Below are 19,576 nucleotides of genomic sequence, written 5' to 3'. Positions count from 1 at the left end.
GAACACGTCCAGATGTCAGGGTTTATAGCATCATCAAACAAAGGGAGGTGTCTAAAGTCCCAGACCGTGAGCCCTCAGCAAGGGCGGCGGCGTATCCCCAGTGCCAGCTACCCTGTCCAGTCTTGCCTGTGGCATACAATCATGGCTTTGTGTAACCTGGCACGGGGACAAGAAGGTGTGTGCGTGCTTGTGGTCGCTCACTCAAGGCAGGGACAGCCAGGGTGCTGCAGGAGGGATAAGACGAGGGAGAAGCCGCTTCGGGATGTCACACTGGGCTCCGCAACCACATTCCCATGTCAGCTAAATGGGTGCGGTCAGATGTCAAGACCTGAGAAAGTCAACCACAGGCCTGAGCGAAGGCAAGTTCCGTGGGCATCAGTCCCCTAGATGGAGGGAAGCTGTCAGGTGGCCACTGTGGGTGTAACTGTCATTCAGCTTAGTCTACAGAGGCCTCTCCACCTACGGGTCTGGCCACAAGTCTCCAGAAGGCCCCGAGTCCAAGTGGAACACAGTCTCATATATACCTCATCCAACATCTCCCTGGTCTACAGGCCTTCAGTGGTCAGGTCTCCACACTGGCAGCCTGACCCTTATCTCCCATTACTCGGAGGACAATGTTGGTATAGGGGGTATCTGGGTTCACCCCAGATCCAGGACTCTGATCATCCCCACAGGACACAACTGGAGAACAGCTGACTTGTCTTTTTAGCAGGTAAGAAAGGAATTTGCTGGCTGGCCTGGTTGCACATCTGTATGGCTCACTATCTTGCTGTGACTCCGTGGATATTATCCAGGAACTAGATTTTCAGTTGTCACCCGTGTGTGCCTGAAATACAGACATGACAGGACTGTTGCCCTGGTTCTGACCCTGGCCCATATAAATGTTTCAAGAGACATGTAAAGCTTTTTGCCTGAAGCAGAAAGATAGAGGATATATGGGGGAGACAAGGGAGAAGGGAGAGAGAGAGAGAGAGAGAGAGAGAGAGAGAGAGAGAGAGAGAGAGAGAGAGGAAGAAGAAGAAGAAGGAGGAGGAGGAGGAGGAGGAGAGGAGGAGGAGGAGGAGGAGGAGAGAGAGAGAGAGAGAGAGAGAGAGAGAGAGAGAGAGAGAGAGAGAGAGAGAGAGAGAGAGGAGCATGTCACTAAGGCCCTGTCTCACTGGCCTGAAGGCACCTGTACACACAGGATTCTGTTTTGCACCGACTGTGAAATATTTGTTTTTATTTTATGATAGACTCACATTTTAGAGAACTTGAAAATATGGAGAGGGTCTTATCATGAATGAGCTGGGGTCACAGGCACAGTAACAAGTGGACCGGTGTACTGAGAGATCCTGCTGTGCCTCTGGACGTCCCCCAGTTCCTCTCCATCTGCCATCAGGGATGGCATAGAACAACAAGAAGACCCCTTCCTCTGCTCTGTGGCTGGTTACATTAGCAGACACCATTCCCTCGGGAGAGTGCTAGTGCTCCCTGTTGGAATGCATGACCTCCTTGGTTTGGGGACAGGAAAATGGGGAGCAGCTTACAGGGTGCATTTCCACAATACCCAGAGTGAACACTGTCAGCTCCCAGGTTCTGCCTGTTCCTCACTGACAGCAATGTCAGACCACCCAAGTGGGGAGTCTGTCCCTTCCGGCAAACAGGGGAAGCAAGAGGCACCAAGGGAGCCTTCCCCGGTCAGGTCCAATAAATTGTCTCCATGGTAATACCACATGTCCTCCCCAGTGCTGCGCGAGATGGCAGAAATGACGGCCTGCACAGTTAAAACATGGGGCCCAAGATGGGCCACGTTGCACAGGGTCCAACTCTGGCAAGCGATATTGGGGCTCCAACAGCAGCATGAGGCTGGGGCTGTATTTAAAACAAAATACTCAGAGGAAACCCGGCAACATGTTCTGCAGAAGATCCAGTGAGCGGTACCTTGGGACTGGCAGCGGTTTCTGTTTGTTCATGAGCGTGACTGTCTGAATACAGACAACAGAGCACCCTGCATTCCTGGGCATGAAGGTTACAATGGGACTGTCAAACGAGATAACATTTTTGGAAATGAGAAAAAAAAATCTTTGAGGTTTAAGAAAAATAACAGTGAACTAGCAAGACTAGTGAGGCAGAGCCTGGGAGCTGTGGAGTTCTTTCCTTCAGGCGTCAGGTGACTGTGTCCTCTGCCACCCTTGTGAATGAGAGTCTGCCTGAGGCCTGGCTCACTTGGAGAGAAGAGACAAGGGGGTGAGGGCAAGGACAGGGGTAGGTGTAAGGGTTGGGATAGGGCATGGCAGGGGTGGGGTGGGCGGGGGCAGTTTGGCGAGGCTTTTGTACCCTTAGCTCTCAGAGCAGGTAAGAAAAAGTCCTAGAGGTCGACTTCTTCTGGGAAGAGGTGAGTGCTTCACCCCTGAAGCGCCCACTAAAGGCAACTCCTGGGACCAGCCTTGATTAAGTTAGCAGACCATGCACAAGCTGTAAATGGGTCTGTGTTCCAGCTGTGCATGGTGACCGCCAAAAGGGGAACTGACTCTGAAGCCAGAGGCCTTGGTTGACCCCAGCCACACCCTTGCACCAGCTAAGAAGTCACCCGAGCAACACGTTCTTCATTTCTGCTGCAGGTCCTTCATCTTTACTATAGTTTGGGTGCAACACACCCATTTCACAGAACTGTCACGGGCACCGGAAGTGCCTCGGAAGTGCTTTGTACGGGTGCTCAGCATATTTAATGAGAAATCAATGCACTTGTTAAAATAAATGGCAGATAATAAATGCCAGTCATAGTTAGCTGCTGTAAATATTAGAACCGGTGAATGCCTCTTCAAACCCCAAAGATGGCGTCCTCTTAGCTGCAGGCCTGTGGGAATTCTTTTTATAAATTGGCCTCTTGCCCTCCATGCTGCATGTCAAAAGTTATATGTTAAAATCTGCCTACTGAGGGGGATGGTGGCGTACACCTTTAATCCCAGCCCTTGGGAGGCAGAAGCAAATGGATCTCTTTAATTCTGAGCTGATTCCAGACCAACCCAGGCTCCACAGTGAGATCCTGTCACAAACAAACCCATCTGCCTATTAAGTGGGATCTCCCGTGGTCTCCGGGTGCTCAGAAGCCAGCAGCTGATGGGGTACCCCAGCTTGGCATCGTCTGCTTTAGGGGGACGAGCAAGAGGAAGCTGAATCTTCCTCGTATGCCTTGTGTTTTGCTGGTCACCCGTGGTTTTCTTGAGATGAGTATGATGAGGAGCTTGAGCTGCTCCTTAGCAGTGTAAGTAGGAGCACGGTCCGCCAGAGCTGGCCACAAGCCTCTCGCAAAGCCAGGCAATGACTACAAAAGAGGCCCAGTGCCCAGAGCTGACCTGATGCACCACCTATGGCGTTTGGCTGTTTTGAACAAGGCACAGGTCCTGTCGTCGGGCAATAAATCATGTTTTTCAGAGTCCAGGAGGTCATAGACACCGATTGCTCCAGCATGAACTGCCAATGGCGTTCTTTCGACACCACAGCACCACCAGGGTCTGCTGTCAGCTGCTCTGTTGCCCTAGAGACCTGAGGCTGCACCCTGTTGATTTACATAGCCCATTTGCATATCAGACGCCGACTAGTGCCTACACAAACTGATTTCCAAATTTGAAGGGGATGAGGGTATGCAAATGGAGAAGAGTATCCCTAAGACAAAAGGTTTGAGCCTGCTGAATTCCTTTCATTACTGTTCTGCTTGTTTCTTCATTAGGAACCTCTAGATAAAAGAAAAGGCAGAATGAAAGTGTAACTAAAATGTTTTAGAAAATGAACAAAAATCTTGACTAGACATTCTCCCTCTAAAGCTGTTCTTATTGCTGTAAGAATTGCCAGCTGTCACGGGAGTGAGCAGCCCCAAACACACTGGTATTGTTGTGTCTGTGTCACTGCTGCGCAATGGCCCCACACCAAGAGACCCAGGAGAAAGGACAATGGGGTTGAAGCTGAGTTTGGTTCCCTGAGTGCCCTCCCTGGACCTGGTCTTCAGTGAGACAGCCTCTCCTGTTCTCAGCCTCTGCTGGGGCCAGGAGCCTTTCTAAACACAAATCTAGCTATGACCTCCTGCTTCTGAGAAACTGAATATACAGAGGGACAACAGCCAAGCCTCCGGTGTGAGGGGAACTCGTCCCACACCTGTAGCCTCCCCAGGAACCATCCTGTCCTGTACGTGCCTCAGGAGCTACTCACTATGGCTGTCGGGAAGCTGGCTAGCATCTTCAGCGACAGGCGGGGATATAAAGAACAGGAGAGTAACTGGAGGCAGTAACAGTCCCCTTCCTATTTCAATAAGGCTACTCAGAGTTCCTGCCTCCAGCTTCCCCTAAAGCCAGTGGACCTTCTTTTCCTGCCTATTGGCTTTTCCATCTCATTGTGTGCAGATTTGCCCAGCCCAGTGACCATAGGGTCCCTTGCACAGAGACCCTGGATGTACTATCATTACTCATTCTTTGTGGATAGATAAGCCTTTGTTCCTTTCTACTCTCCAGGGTCCTTATGCTCTTGGGGGAACTTGGTCCCTGGATACCACACAGGCTTCTACCTATCTATCCTCAGTGCAGCTCAAAACCTGCTTTCAGCCTTACCTGCTTCTCCACGGATCCTTCTCCCTCCTCTCCTCGCCTAACTCAAACCCTGGCTGCACCATGCTGGCTGGGCCCAAATACTCCACAGTCCTCTGCTTCCAGCTGCAGGTTCTGGCGCAGGTCCTGGAAGTCTGCCACGCGGTCTCCGCTCACTGCACCAGTTTCTGCAGAGTGGTCCCTTGACTCTACTTCTTCCCTCATGATAGCATCCAGTAGGGTTCATCACATACAGCAAGTGTTCAGTAAACAGGATGAGCTGGATCCTGAACAGATCGTCTCTCTCCTCAGTCCCCGCTGTCCTGATTATAAGAACCATGACTTGTTCCCAGAACCAGAGACATAGTTTCCTCTCTCAGAGTCCCCAGTCCTGCTTCTGACCTAGCTCCTCCTTCTCAGTACTTCCCCAGGGGATTAGGTAGGGAGACACTGGCCTGGAAAAGGGGCCATTCTTCCGAGGATACTGCCTGAAACCGACAGACGATGCAGTCAGGCTTCTGGGAAGGTGGGACGGAGGTTGAGGGACCCGGAAGATGCCCAGTGTAGTTCCTGCCTGCATCACCTGTGCATGCAGAGAGCCAATCAAAATGCCTCAGATTGAAAAATGCTGTCAAGAGCCACCCATGCTGGGGGCCTTAAGTCCTCACCGTCAGGCACGGTTACAGATCACGGGTGTTCTCGCGGCATCACAGATACTGGCTATTTTACGTTCGTTTCTCTATTCCAGTTGTTTCTGCTTTGCTCTGGATGGTCACTTGTCTGGATCGCCTGCTTTGACATTCTGCCCTAGAAGTCCAGATGTCGGGGTGTCAGGTAGAAGGACCCCGCTGTTGGTTGCTGCTCACAGACAGGCACCTCTTTTCTCCTGGCTCTGCTCTTAGGCAACAGAGGAAGGCTGGGTTTGCAGGCTAAGCTCTTCTTTGAGGAGCAGGATGTTAGTGGTTACCCAAGGTTCTCTCCAGCCCACCCCAAAGCTGCAGGATCACTGAGAAGTATACCCTTTCCTCAGAAGCCAGTGTGGCCATCAGTTCCCTTGCTGCCGTCGTGGGATATGACCCATTTCCTCATAAAACCGTGTTGATACCCATCTACCTTCGTGTAGATCAGGTTGGCTTTGAACTCACATTCTCCTGCCTCTGCCTCCCAGTGCTTTCACCACCGTGCTTGGCCTAAGCCTATTTTCTCAAATGTAACAATTTATTAAAGAGAGCTGGGTACTTTTGCTAACATTGTATTTAATTTTTTTTACTAATTATAATAACATATACTTAATTTCTGCGTTAGTTTGGCTTTCTTTTTTCTAAGATGTTTTTGAATTCAAACACACTAGAACTTATCCAAAGTTTCTAAGGAGGCTGTGGTAGCAATGTCAGCTGGACTGCGCTGCACCCTTTGGGGGTGCTAATGCGCCGGCCACTGCCACCAGGCACCTGTGAGTCCCATATCACAGCCGCACTGCCCAGGGGGCTCCTGCTCTGCCCTCCCAGGAGTAGATACGTCTGTCTGAAAGAAAATTACCCTGAAATATGTGAACTGATGCTCTCAGAAAAAAAGCCACACCAACGTTAAACATTCTAGAAGGCTGATTGACTGATTAGAACGTCAGTGGCCGTGGAGAGATGGAATTTATAGGCTGGGGGACGAATTATCTTGAGTTATCTTAAGTCTTCCAAACAGCCATTTATTGCCCACTTCTGCAGGTGGCCTGCCATCTTCGTGGCTTTTAGGTAAATCCTTTCAGAATGTACAAACGGACCCCTTAGATTTCACCAACCTCAAAGCTAACGTCAAGTGACATCTGAGGTTATGCCAGAGATGTTTTTGCTTTAACCCAGCTACTGATGTCTTTAGATACTTTAAAAGTGCCTTGATTTATGACTTTTCTCTGTTCTGCTGATGTAAAAACTACATAAAAATGTTGCCACTTTAGGACGTGGTGCTTGGGTAACCCGAATCCAAGCTCCGGGGCAATGCTCATCTTTGGCTATGGAATAAAATGTCCCTCTCTGTCTCAGCTGACATCCGTGTATTCTGCCCGAGGAAGCTGAGTGATTTGCCATGGAGCTGGTCGAGCCTCTTCAGTGTGAACTCTGCAGTGGCCATCGTAACTGCTTCAAAGAGGTTCTGCATCCCGGTTCCACTGCCTCTGTGTGTCACGATGGCCCCACTGCCTGCATGCTCAGACTGTCTACTCCTCCTGACCCTGTAATATGTCCTGAGCACTTGGGCCACTCCTCACCCTGGGAAAAGCACCAGAAGAGAGGCCATCGCTCTGACATTATCAGCCTGCTGCTCATTCTGCCCTATAGCACCACTTGCTTCCCATTTTAAAGAAAGCGAGTTCTTCCGGTGGGGAAGTTGCCCTTGTCTGAGCCACAGGATGCGGCTCAGAAGGCCCAGAGGACCCTGGTGGAATCTCCCACACTGTGTCCACCCATCCCAACCCTGCCTTCAGAGCAAATGAAAGCAGAAGACATGGAATGAGTTTCTTACTCTGGAAAATCAAAATGTATGTCTGGGTTCCAGCCAGACAGGCAGAGGTGGGCTTGAGAGAAGCAGGGTCAGGGGCTTCAGGGAAATTCAGTGGCTTCTCCGACTACCTGGGCACTGTCCTCTAAATCACAGCCGTGTCTAGAGTCCTGCAGTAGTACCCTTACCCAAAACCTGTCCCTCCAGAAATTCAGCCCTTACCACCCACCAGGCTCTGACCCCCGGGATCCAGGTCTGTCTTCAGAGGGAATCTTGATCATTTTCCACCCAGAGTCCCCACCTGTTACTCAGTAGTGAGGTCCCCGGGCCAGCACCGTTTAGGAGTTGAACCTCATGTGTAAGCTGCTCTGGTCTCTGAACGGTTCCTGTTGGGTTTTCACAAATCCGACTGGAGACTTATTTATTTATTTACTTATTTATTTGCAATGAGACAAACGACAAAGAGAGAGAAAAGGGGATGGACACACACACATGCGGTGGGATAATGCTCTTGTACATTGTAAAATTTGTCACTCATATTAGTTAAATAAAATGCTGAATGGTCAGTAGCCAGGCAGGAAGTATAGGCATGGCAACCAGACCAAGAGAATTCTGGGAAGAGAAGAGGCAGAGAGTGAGTCACCAGCCAGATGCAGAGGCAGCAAGATGAGAATGCCTTACTGAGAAAATGCACCAAGCCACGTGGCTAAACATGTACAAAAACTATGGGTTAATTTAAGTTGTAAGAGCTAGTTAATAATAAGCCTGAGCTAATAGACCAAACAATTTATAATAAGTCTCTGTGTGTTTCTTCGGGACCAAACAGCTGCAGACCTGCCTGGTGGGACAGAAATGTCCATCTACACATACACACACACACACACACACACACACACACACACACACACACACAGAGCTGGGGCACAGAGAGAGCTGAGAGCAGATTGTGTAGCTGTATGGCTTTCCTGATTTGCTTGTACAGCTGTGTAGATGGGCCCAAGTGCATCTATTTCATGGGGGTACACTTGAGCCCCAACTGCATAGCTTCAGACAGAGGCTATGTCCAGCAAAAGCATGGAGTTTATGCCATCTCCAGAAAAAGCAGCAGGGATGCAGGTTTGGGTAGCTCTCATAGGTGAAAGTTCTGCCAAAAATCTGCTTCCCCTCACCTCAGGAATGAGGCAATGAATCAGATCACGTTAGCCACACGGCCAGTGCTATGTACTGTGTATTAGAAGCATACAAATCTAATTTTTGTGGGACTCACAGCTAAGAGATTGCCATGAATCTCTGGACATTTGAACGACACTGGAACCATTAAGGCTGTGGGGACTCTTTGGAAGTGGACACGATGTACTTTGTGAGAAGACTTCAGGGCCCCGGGCAGAAGGCTATGGTGCGAATCTGAAATGTTCCTCATACTTGATCCCCTGCTGGTGGTGATATTTGGGGAAACTGAAAACTTTTGTAGGCAAGTCCTGGATGGAGAAGTTGAGTCACTGGAGGCTGGTCCTTGGGGATACATCATCTGCGGCCACATCCCATCACATTCTCTGCTTCCTGGGCTACCACAATATGAACTGCACTGCCTTCTCATACCGCTCCTTCTCTGTGTGATCGATCGGACCCTCTCGAGGCTGTGAGCCAAAACACACCTTCCTTCCTTAAATTTACCAGGCATTTTGTTATAGCGATGGGAAAACTACCTTTCACAATAAAACCCCGGGTCATGACTGGCTTTTAATGTTCCTTTAAACTCCATGATATTAGAAGGGAGACAGAAGCCTTGGCCTGAGCAATCCCAGGAGGTGCAGGCAGGAAGTCAAGGCAGATACTGGAATGTTTGCTTTTCAGAGACTGTTCTCATGGCCCCTTCGAAATATTTGCAGGTTGGAGTGGGTGGCACCAAAAGCCCTTTGCTTTCTTTCACTTCGAAACCCCCAAGCATTCATTCCCATTCTCCCCCTCCCCCTTTCGAGGGAGGCCGATGTCTTTGTTCTAAACTTTAATCAATTAAGTCTCTTCACCTTTTGCCCTGTACACAGCTCTTAAGATAGAAAAATTTAGCTCAAGTGTGACACTTTGTTGCCCCAGTATTTTCAGACCGCCTTTCTGTCTCCTTGTTTTCAAGGCTTCTGCGAAGCATGCACCCCGTGAGATGCACCCCATATCCCCTCCAGGGCAACGTGTTGGACCCAGAAGGCTGCCTCATCACGATGGGGCTCTGAACAGCTGAGATGAAAACCTCATCCTTCGAAAGTAGACTTTAACAAAAGACAAAAAAGTGAAAAAAAATCACTTTTTCCAAATTTTTTTTCCTGCTCAATTCACCTGTGTTGAATCCAGAATTTAGGCTTTAATCTCAAAAAGTCTTTCCTCCCTCGGGTCAGCGCACATCCCATGTTAGGAAGGCAGACAGACAGGGCAGCGGCTGCAGAAGGGGAATGTGGTTCTTTTATTTGGTACATCAGCATCGTGCAGGCATTTATGATGAGTGTAGTGTGGAGCTGAATTCAAATCTGGTCCCCTGAAGAGGATGTGACGCACCTAAGCCGTCTCTGGGCAGGAATGCCTTCTTAGAGACCTCTCCCCACACACCAGCCAGAGCGTGATGGAGGGCAAAGCTGCAGCTGGGATCATGCAATCAAAACGGCTGGATGGAACCGCACCTGAGAGAACCACAGTGAGGGTGACCGAGAAACCTAAGCAAGCCGACAGTGTGGTACCCTCAGTCTGCTCATCAAATGGTGTGGAAGGAGGGCCTTGTGCGCTCTGGGGTCTTAGGCTTAAAACACTGGCATCACACCATGGTCATGACCTTCAGGGCTGCTGGCTGGAACCTCCGGATCTTCTTCTTCAGGGCTTTGGAAGCCTTGATGCGGCACAGTTTGGGCACAGGGGGAAGCGGTGGCCTGGAGCTTCCGGGGACCCGTGGGGACTGCTCGGGCGGCACCCGAGGCCACGCCCGCTCCCCATGCCCAACCTGCGCATTGCACCTCCCCAGGCCACTGCGGCTATTCTGGACACAGCTTTCCGAATCGTTGCTACTAGACTCGTCCCCGAAGCGGTTGGCAGTATGGTCACTGGCCTCCTCATCCTCGCTGGTTTCGGCAATGGTGGAGTGGAACAGCGAGGCACACTCTGCCGAGTGCTCCGAGGGGTCGGACTCGCTCCTCACACAGGCATCCTGACGGGCAAGTGCAGGCCTGCTCTGGACCTGGGGACCACCTACTCTCCTGGCTGGAGACTTAAGGAGCCCCAAGCTGGGCCCAGGATGGCTGACCGAGCGGGCTTTGGCTGAGATCTCTGTAGTAGACTGCCACCTGCGCTGCTTCCTCCTGGTTGCTGAGCCGAGGGGGGATGCCTCCATTGGGAACAGAACTTGGGATGCTGGGTAACTTTCCTGCTGGGCCACCACTAGGGGGACAAAGAAGGGCACAGGGTATAGGGTGGACTCAGAGCAGGAGCGTCCAGGAGGCTCTCTGGCCAGTGTGGGGCCCCTGCTGAGCCCTCCCTGCTGGGGCCTGCATGAGGGGCCCCATTCTGGAGTCAAGGCAGCGGCATGGGTGCCCTGCTGTCTCTCGGGTTGTGGTGGAAGCTGCTTCCCCAGCCTGGGCACTTTATTACTGATTCTTCTTCTGACCTTCACCGCCTTGCTTTGGGGAGATCCCATCCTCAGCCTCATTGGGGAGGTTTCACCAGTGGTGTAAGAAGAGTAAGCAAAGGGCCCTGGGTCCAGAGGGGGGCTCTCAGGGCCCAGTACCCTGGACGGTGACAGGGCTTGTCCTTGGCCATAGTCACTGCAGGGCTGCTGGGCCTGGGAGCAGAGAGAGAAACCTACAGAATTGTCTCCGTGGACACGGGGATTCCAACAGGTGCTTTCCTCCTGCAGGGGGCTGCTGAGGGGCTCAGTATCCACAAGGGACACAGGCCCCTGTTGCTTGAGGCTGTCCTTGGTAGCATCCCTACTTGGTTTCATTCCTCCCCTGTCCATTCCGTAGGCCAGCTTCTCGAGCTGACCTCCACTGTCTGACCTCTGGCCACATGGCTTCCGTGGGAAAGGAGCCATGTCCCCTCCCTGCTCCTGCAGCTCATCCCTCAGAGGGAGCTCTTGGCCCCGCAGACGCAACAGCCTGTGGATGTAGGCTTCGGCCGAGCCCAGCTCACGGATCGGCCCAGCCTGAGTTCTGTTCTGATCAACAGGGACCAGAGGAGGATCCGGGAAAGGTGAGCGGATGTCAAGATGTGGCGCTTCCTTAGGCAGAGCAAAGAGCGGGCTCTGGAGAGCCACTGCATGGAGGGGGCTAGGATACGGGTATACCTCCTGGCCACCCCTGGCCACCAGATCACGCTGGTACTTGGGGTCCAGTGTGTGGGCTGGGATTTCTATCCCCTGGCAGAGGAGGGATGGGGGTGCAGCATCAGCACCAGCTCTCTGAAGCCCCAGGTCATCTGGGAGGACTCTCTCAAGATCACCTGGGAATGAGACCATGAAAAGCACATCAACAAAGACAGATGCCAAGTCCCTGTTTCCCGTAGGAGCATATGGAGGCTCAGGCCTTGTGGCTCCGACAGTGTATATTGGTCCCTGAGCTTCAGTGCGGAGAAGAAAGCATCATCTCGGTGCCTCCACTTAACCATGGCTGGGAGGCAACCCGGGAGAAACGTGTCCAGCCATACATGGGACAGTCACGGCAGGAACCGCTCTAGCATCCACAGCCTGGGAGTGAAACTGGAGACTTGGCACAGAGAGACCAAAGCTGGGACAGAGCCCAGGTGTGTGTGTGTGTGTGTGTGTGTCCCCAAGTGACATCTTTTTCTCTTGGGAAAACATGGAGGGTGCTTGTGCCTCGATTCTTACTCTAAATGTGGCACGTCGCATGATCTGAATGCTTCTTTGGACTTTCTGGATGTTCATTTAAAAGAAGAAATACACCACACACACACACACACACACACACACACACACACACACACTTGCTCCATCCATGTGGGGTCAGCCTCTTCCCCACTGAGCCCAGGTACCATCACCTGCTATCCTTCTCACCCAAACGACACTCCTGCTCTCTCCTGCCCCTCTCTCTCACCTGTAGACACCGGTCTAGGCCGGAACATGCCCCTCGGTCGGCCTGTGTCCTCTGCACCATGCGGGAACCTGTTATCTTCTCCACTGGGCTGTGGGCTCCATGCAGGGACAGTGGTCTCATCCGCAGAGCGGGGTCGCCAGTCGCCCATGCCAGACCTGGACTTAGAGGGATGGAACACAGGCAGCCAGCTGCCCAGTGAGGGGGACAGGCGGTCACTGCAAACAGATGCACATGAGGTGGACAGGGAGCAGGACCCAGCGTCACTCAGCTCGTAGAAGCCTAGACAGAGCAGACACAGTGGTCAGTGCACCTCTACCAGTGGGCTCTACCCCAAAGACTCAGATTCCTTTACTCTTGCATTACTGGCACAGAGAGTGCTGAGGGGCTACTAGGAATGCCTGTGGGGACAGGTCCACAATGAGAATGTTCTAGATTCTTGCTGGTAACCTTGTGAGTGGCTATGGGAACAACTGACCCTACCTCACCTGACCCCTATAGCTATGCTCAGAAGGAGAGCTTCCTTTACTACAGACATCTCCTTCCTTTAACACGCAACTGCACGGGGGGGGGGGCATTTCCTTCCTGGGAGTCCTCAGTCCCAGGAACTGCTCGGGTAGCACATTACAGGTTAGACTGCAAAAGCTTGCCGTCTGTGACCACTGTAACCCAGACACAGGGGTTCCTGTTGCCAAGTTTCACCTGCAGCATATTGAGAAAGCAAAGGTGACCAGAGTCACACAAGCCAGCAAAGACTGCCAACAATGACCTTCTCTGAGGAGGGCTGGGAAGGTGCACAGGGAGGGAGGGTCCATTTAAATTGATGTAAATGACTTAGGTGATCCACAGCATGGTTTAGGACCATCCAGAGAACCCAGGAGCTCCTGGGATATTTAATACATCAGCTGGTAGTTTACATATGTGTAAACTGCTGTATAAACTGTACTGTACGTAAACTCTTAAGCTATATATTATATTTAAACTTCATATGTTTATTATATTTGTATTTTTTTTTCAGCATGTTTATAGCTTTTTATGTCTTTAGTCACATCCACTTCCCAGGCTGCTCAGGGGACCTCCCAAGTGTCAGATCAGCAGAGGACACAGGCTACAGCTGTCACTGTCCACAGCGTTAGGTCTGTGAGGGGTGGCAGCCACCGTCAGTCGTACCTGAGCTGGGCCTGCTGTCACTGTCCAGGGCCTCGCAGGATGATCTGCTCACATCCAGCTGCAGTTCACTTATCTGCTGGTCCAGCTGGTCCAGGTGAGTCTTCAGGCCTGCATCCTGCCGCCTCAACCGTGACTGGGAGGCGAAGAAGGAGAAAGAATAAAAACCGACGTGAATGCAGAGATCTAAACCAGGTCCAAGGTGGAAATAGGGTCACCGTGGACACCGGGAAGGCTCCCAGACTCCAGCTCCGAACTTATGTTAACTAGTGGGAAGCAACTCCCTGGGTCTGCTGGAATGTACAGAGAAGGACTTGTCTCCCCTTGGCATATGCGTGTGTGTGCGCATACACACACATGTACAAACACATGCACACAGTTTAGCAGGAGTGAAGATAGTTCTTCACACAGCACCTCCATAGCCTATGGTACCTGGGAGTGGGCATTTTGATAGGAGATCCCAGCTTCACTTGGAAAGCTTGGCGAGCTTTATATGCAAGACTCTCCCCAGAGGATGGACTTCTTTATACCCTAGTCCTCAGGTCTATAGCCGTGCGCGCGCACACACACGCGCGCGCACACACACACACATGCGCACACACACAGACAGACACACACAGACAGAGACACACACACACATGCGCACGCAGACAGACACACAGACAGAGACACACACACACATGCACGCACACACAGACAGACACATACACACATGCGCATGCACAGACACACACACACACACACACACACACTGTGAAGCCCACACAAAGTGGGGTGAGTTCTGTGTGCTCATACATAAACTAATCAGTACCGAGTGTTTGGTAAGAACTGATTTCTTTCAACCGTGCAGTTTCCTGATGTCTGGGCTGGCGGCATACATATTTTCCCTCTAATTAACAAGCAGGTTTAAGGCAAACAAAGAGGGACACGGCTCATCTGTGGAAGAGCGTGACCATGACTTTCCTAGTGGGGAGCTATCAGAAATCTCAGCAGCGTGGGAAATCACCGGCGGCAGATGCCAGCAGTAATGACTTCCTGTTCACCAGAACAAGTGCTTTCGCAAAGGGTCAGGGTGAGCTGAGTGGGATGCTGGCCTGGGCTGGCACGGCTGCCAATCTCAGCAGGCTCAGCCTTCCCCTGCAGGAGCTGACGGGGTGGGGGTGGGAGCCACCTCCGGGAGCTCTCGCCCCCACAGGAAAGATTTTCTGAAGAGACAATGGGCACTAAGAAATCGGAATTTCCCTAGAATCTCATCCCAAGCAGGGACCAGCTGGAGTCAGAACTTGTCTCCCGAGAAGAAATTCCCCCAGTTCGACAACTCACCTACCACCTTCCCAGTGGCATCTGAGACGAGGACAGGAGTCACACTCTGATCAGGATTGCTCATCTGTTACTTCTTTTTAAATCTAAAGGGGTACCCCAAAGATGAACTTGGGGTGTCATTGGGCCTTTTCGTTTGTCTCTCTTCTTCATGCGGACATACAGAATAAATGTCCCATCTCAGCGTCTCATTATGACTTGTGGGTGGCCCAGCTGGCTTTTTAGGGCTGCTAGGTCCCAGGCTCTGATCCTAACTCTACTAATCCAGGGTCTGAGGGTGTCTGGGGGCAACAGTATCTCCTATAGCCGCTCATGTCACAAGTGAATGAAACTTCCCAGAACCTGCTCCCATCACAAACTCGCAGCCAAGCAGGAAGGAGACACAGGCATGCCCTTTCTAACCCCCAGAAACCAACACCAGGCCCATCAAAGGGCTGACACGGATTTTTCCTGTAAAGATTTTTCTTTGTCCTACCCTGATGCATGCAGCCCACAGACACCAAGCACTTCTGCCAGGTTCAGTCCACTGAGTGATAGCATCTGTCTATCTCAACTTCCCTTCTTCAGGGATCTGGCTGATTGTCCTCTTCTGAAGGTTGGCCCCTGTGTGCACACTGGGACCAGCTGCTCTGCAGATAACATCTGTCCAGCCAGCCTAGGCAGCTAGTTTCTAGTTAATGGTTAAGGTCTCAAGACCCCAGAGTTTTTAGGGGCCTCGGGCTCTGCTGTCAGCTCACCGTAGGGATTGATAACCCCTAATTAATGCCTCCTTTATTCCTGCTTCAAGTTTTCATCACTGTTCCTTAGGCTGAACTTCAGGGTCAAAGCCACTGTGACCAGGACGGAGCCCAGGCGGCTATGGAGCCAGACTGTGGCACTCTGCCCAGGACCAAGCCTGCCTACGGTCCGCAAGCCTTAATGCTGATGCCAAGGATGCTCTGGGCCACTTGGGTCAGAATCCCCCAAAGCAGGGTCAGAGGTCAGAGGCCTGGTACAAGGGAGAACTAACCATACCCAGCACACCTGTAAATCCTGGGCTCTTGCTATGTAAGGCTCCGGGATAGGACCTTGTACCTTCACCAGCTAAGTCTGGCGGTCACCAAATGCCTGAGTCCTGCCATTCCATGGTTCCCCTGAAAGGCAGCTGAAAGCCCCACACCATTTCACAGAACTGGATCTGAATGTGTTACACCTTCCCCCATGGACGGTTCTGCCCTGCAACCTCAGCATTTTAAAAAAATCTTTGTAATATATTTGGAGGATAAAAAGTTCAGGATGTTGAGATGGTATCTAAGACACTTCCTTCCTCTCTCGGAATGCTAATAGTGAGCACAGAAAATGTGTTATGCATGAATTACCCCCTACCGCCTCCTGCAAACTTCACAGCGCATCCATCAATAGTGAAGGGCCCGGCTCGCAGGCTCACGGGGGAGACTGACAGTGACCCTGGAGAAGTCTGTCAGGTCCTCCTTGTTCTTGGCCTCATCTGCTTCTCATCTGACCTCCATCTGCCCCCTGTGTGTTAATCAAGCAAGCTGCTCGGGCCAAGGAAAACACCATTGACGGTTACGGAATCGGTGTGGCTTGCTCCTGTGGTGTCACCGCCTGAGCTGCCAGGGATAGGGACGGCTGCTGCATGTTGTCACTTTTAGAACAAGTCGTGACCCGTCACCCCTGCAGGATGGTCCTCATACGGGTCTGCTGTCCCAGGACGCCACCCGTCACCCCTGCAGGACGGTCCTCATACGGGTCTGCTGTCCCAGGACGCCTCTTCTGGATGTAGCTGAGGCATGATAGAATGTTACAGCCTCTTGGCACAGTGCCAAGCCAAGAGGGTGCTATTCTACCTAAGCCCACTTACTCCAGTAAAAACACTAGCCATTTCCTGAGACAAGCCCCTGTGAAAACACTCACGGGGCAGCCTAAAGGGCCACCTGAAGCAGACTATGGGGTCAGAGGGCATGGGATTTCATCAGCAAAGAAGTCTGGAATAAGGAGGATTAAGTGCTGAAATCACCTCTGGTTTTGTTTTGTTTGTTTTTGGCCCCAGTTCATTACGAGTCACTGATTTATCTAATGAACAAAACTCTCCTAAGCAGCTACTGCAGAGTTCCCTTTGTGACTTTCGACACTGCAATTAGCAGGGCGTAGCCCATCTCTTGAATCCCTAGAAATGGCTAAACCCATCCTTACTTGAGAATCCACGCAGAATAACTGCGGGGTGGGGGTGGGGGGACTCCTGGACGCTTCAGGTCTTCACACCTGAACACTGACTGAGGGCCAGGTGAGCCAGCGGGAGGGCAGTGAGCTATCTAGATCCTGCCGGGTTTAACTGGCAGCCCTTTCATTATTTTCTTTATCTAACAAGTACCCTTGCTCTCCCCCTCAAGAAAAATGTCGAAGTGCTAAGTGCTGGTTAAAGCCACATAAATTAAACTATTTTTCTCTTTTCCTGTGAACTAAGTTTCATAACAAAGCCTGCGTGTTCCTTCTGGTCTCACGGAGAGGGACAGTGTGGTAGTGGTGAGGGAGTGTGTGCGTGCGCGTGTGTGTCAACAAAGCTTGTTTGCTGTCTCCAAAGGCTGCTGGTAATTGTAGTGTGAGGGATCACGGATTGGGTCTGTGCACTGCCGAAGCGGAGTTAATCATCAACCTTAAGGGAACGGGTCATGCGTGGAACCGGCAGTGCGCTTGCCTGGTTGAGGTCACGTGAAGCGGAGTGCATAGCCTTTTGAACGACAGGCACCTGTTGTAATGCCTTGGTCCTTTCCTGGGTCCAGTCCACACCAGCCATGTCCGTCTCTGGGCAGCTGAGCGTCTCACAGTCTGGAGGAGGCTGCCAGCTGGGTTCCACCTTTATCCAGCTCTCCACCTTCTCTGACACCCAGGAAAGATTCCAGGTGTCCTGGGGAGTGACTCAGACGCTGGACTTCCTGATTCTTTAGTCACAAATCCAACACGGTTCTGAGCTAAAGCTGACTGAACACAACAGTTTCCCTGGACTTTTACCAACTCTCAACAGGACAGATCCAAATTTCTCCGTCCAAGAAATCCCACTTAAGAGTTATGGATGAGACTCCACTACACTCGAGACCATCATTTTGTTATTTTAGAAATGCTGCAGTGTCGGGGGGTGGTGACGCACGCCTTTAATCCCAGCACTTGGGAGGCAGAGGCAGGAAGATCTCTCTGAGTTCGAGGCCAGCCTGGTCTACAAAGCGAGTTCCAAGACAGCCAAAGCTACACAAAGAAACCATGTCTCGAAAAACAAACAAACAACAACAACACAACACTGCAGTACTTCAAAGCATCTCGAGCTGTTTCTAGAAGCAGGTTGTAGCTCTACCCCCGGAAGGCCTCCAGTGGTCCACAGAGGAGCACTCAATGGGCGCGAGTAGCTGAGAAAGCACCACCGATCTCCCCCTTCCACGTTCCTCAGACTGGAGCACAATCGGTTTGGTTTTGTTTTTAGAAGCGGATCAGGTGACACGCAATCTTGGAGACTGGCATCAGCCCGCAAGACTCCCCAGTGACACAAGTGAACCCAGTAGGGTGCCTTGCGGGGAAACGGTCTCACTGTGCAGCCGGAGGACCTGCTAGGGGATTGAAGCCAGGGTCCCCTGCGTCTAGCCCGACTTGCGCGCCTCCGCACCAATGCTGTGTCAGCCGCAGAGGCGCTGCGCATTCAACACCAGGTTCCGCGCGCGGCTCCCCAGCACGCACCCCGTAGCGCGCTCCCCACGCAGCCGCGCATCGGGCCTCTCCACTCGCTCAGTCCACGCAGCTGCACCCCGGTCGCTCCCCAACACGCCCCCCATGGCCACTCGTGTCCCGTTCTCTCCTTACCAGCTGCTCCCGCAGCGCCGCCAGCGCCGCCTCCAGCCGCAGCTCCTGGCCGCGGGGCCCGGGCGCAGGGTGCAGGCCCAGGGCGCCCCGCACGCGCGCCTGCTGCGTGGCGCGCAGTCCCTGAAGCTCCTGCAACCCGGCTAGTGCCGCCCGCAGCCGCGCTCCCACCCTGCGGCGGTCCCAGCCCGCGGGTCCCGGGCCGCTCGGAGCCCACATCTCCCGGTCGGCCGTTCAACCACCGCGCTGCGCGTCCCCGCCGCGTCTCCCCGCCCCCGGCCGCAGGTCGCCTAGGTGGGGTGGGACCTATCGCTGGCCGCGGAGGGCGGTGTTTGCGACGCCCGAGGTCACAGCGGCCGCCCCCTGCCCGCCCCGTCGGCCCGCCGCGCCCTAGCCCAGCCCAACCCCGGTGCCCCTGAGACCTGTGTGCTTCTCAGCGAAGGCCATAGCCCCTCCGCAAAGGAACAGAGGAGAGCTTAGGCACAGCCGGAGAAAGGTTTTGTTTAGGTTTTTAAATTGAAAAAAAAAAAAAAAGACAAAAAATTACATTGCACAAACCACATTCCTGTTTCGTATGGAAAACCCACTACCAGGTTTCCCAGTGCACACCTGTATGTACCTGGAAACTTCTGGTTGCTTCTCAGTTTATCTAGTACTCCCTCACTCACATGCCACGCACCTTTAAGGACGCTTCTAGCAAGTTCCTGAGTTGTGCAGCTCTTACCATGGTGGTCACTTCAGGAACACTGGATTCCAAAAGGAAGCCGCACACACATGATCAGTCGCCCTCACTTCCTCTGCACACATGCTCAGACACCCCCCCACCCGCTACAGCCACGCCTGCCTCCAGTGGACACTGTTTTAAGTGGAATCCTGCTATCCGGGTCTTTTTTTTACTGTTCTTAGACTTCCGGATGCGCCCATGTTGCACCCCCAGAACCTCCTTTTTCTGGCGAAATCATTCTCTGCTGTGTGGTGAGAGCCCTCATGTTTCGTCAGCATTTCTTAGGAAGAAATTGCACCTCATTTCTGCACACAGACCACCCTTTCCTCTCACTTGAGCGTCCACCTAAGGCAGGAACCGGTGAATCACAGGTGGCTACTGTGCTCAAGGTT

General features: G+C 52.3%; 1 protein-coding gene across 3 annotated transcripts; it reads right to left on the bottom strand.

Moving 5' to 3' along the window:
• Positions 1 to 7,508: 7,508 nt before the first annotated feature.
• Dact2 (dishevelled binding antagonist of beta catenin 2) lies at positions 7,509 to 19,310 on the bottom strand. 3 transcript variants are annotated; one of them, XM_057763027.1, is made up of 4 exons: positions 19,185 to 19,310; positions 13,301 to 13,433; positions 12,134 to 12,412; positions 7,509 to 11,522 (listed from the first exon to the last, which is right to left on the bottom strand). In XM_057763027.1, the coding sequence occupies exons 1-4, from the start codon at positions 19,185 to 19,187 to the stop codon at positions 9,847 to 9,849; spliced, it is 2,091 nt and encodes a 696-aa protein (XP_057619010.1). In that variant the 5' UTR covers positions 19,188 to 19,310; the 3' UTR covers positions 7,509 to 9,846. The 3 variants fall into 3 exon arrangements, with proteins under 3 accessions (XP_057619010.1, XP_057619009.1, XP_057619008.1); XM_057763026.1 differs by having other exon boundaries at positions 19,140 to 19,272; XM_057763025.1 differs by lacking the exon at positions 19,185 to 19,310 and adding an exon at positions 18,464 to 18,737.
• Positions 19,311 to 19,576: the final 266 nt, after the last annotated feature.

This window comes from Chionomys nivalis, chromosome 2, assembly GCF_950005125.1.
Source record: "Chionomys nivalis chromosome 2, mChiNiv1.1, whole genome shotgun sequence".
In the NCBI taxonomy this organism is placed as follows: domain Eukaryota; kingdom Metazoa; phylum Chordata; class Mammalia; order Rodentia; family Cricetidae; genus Chionomys; species Chionomys nivalis.
The sequence above is the reverse complement of the archived record's forward strand: the minus strand, read 5'-3'. Positions and strand labels throughout refer to the sequence as shown.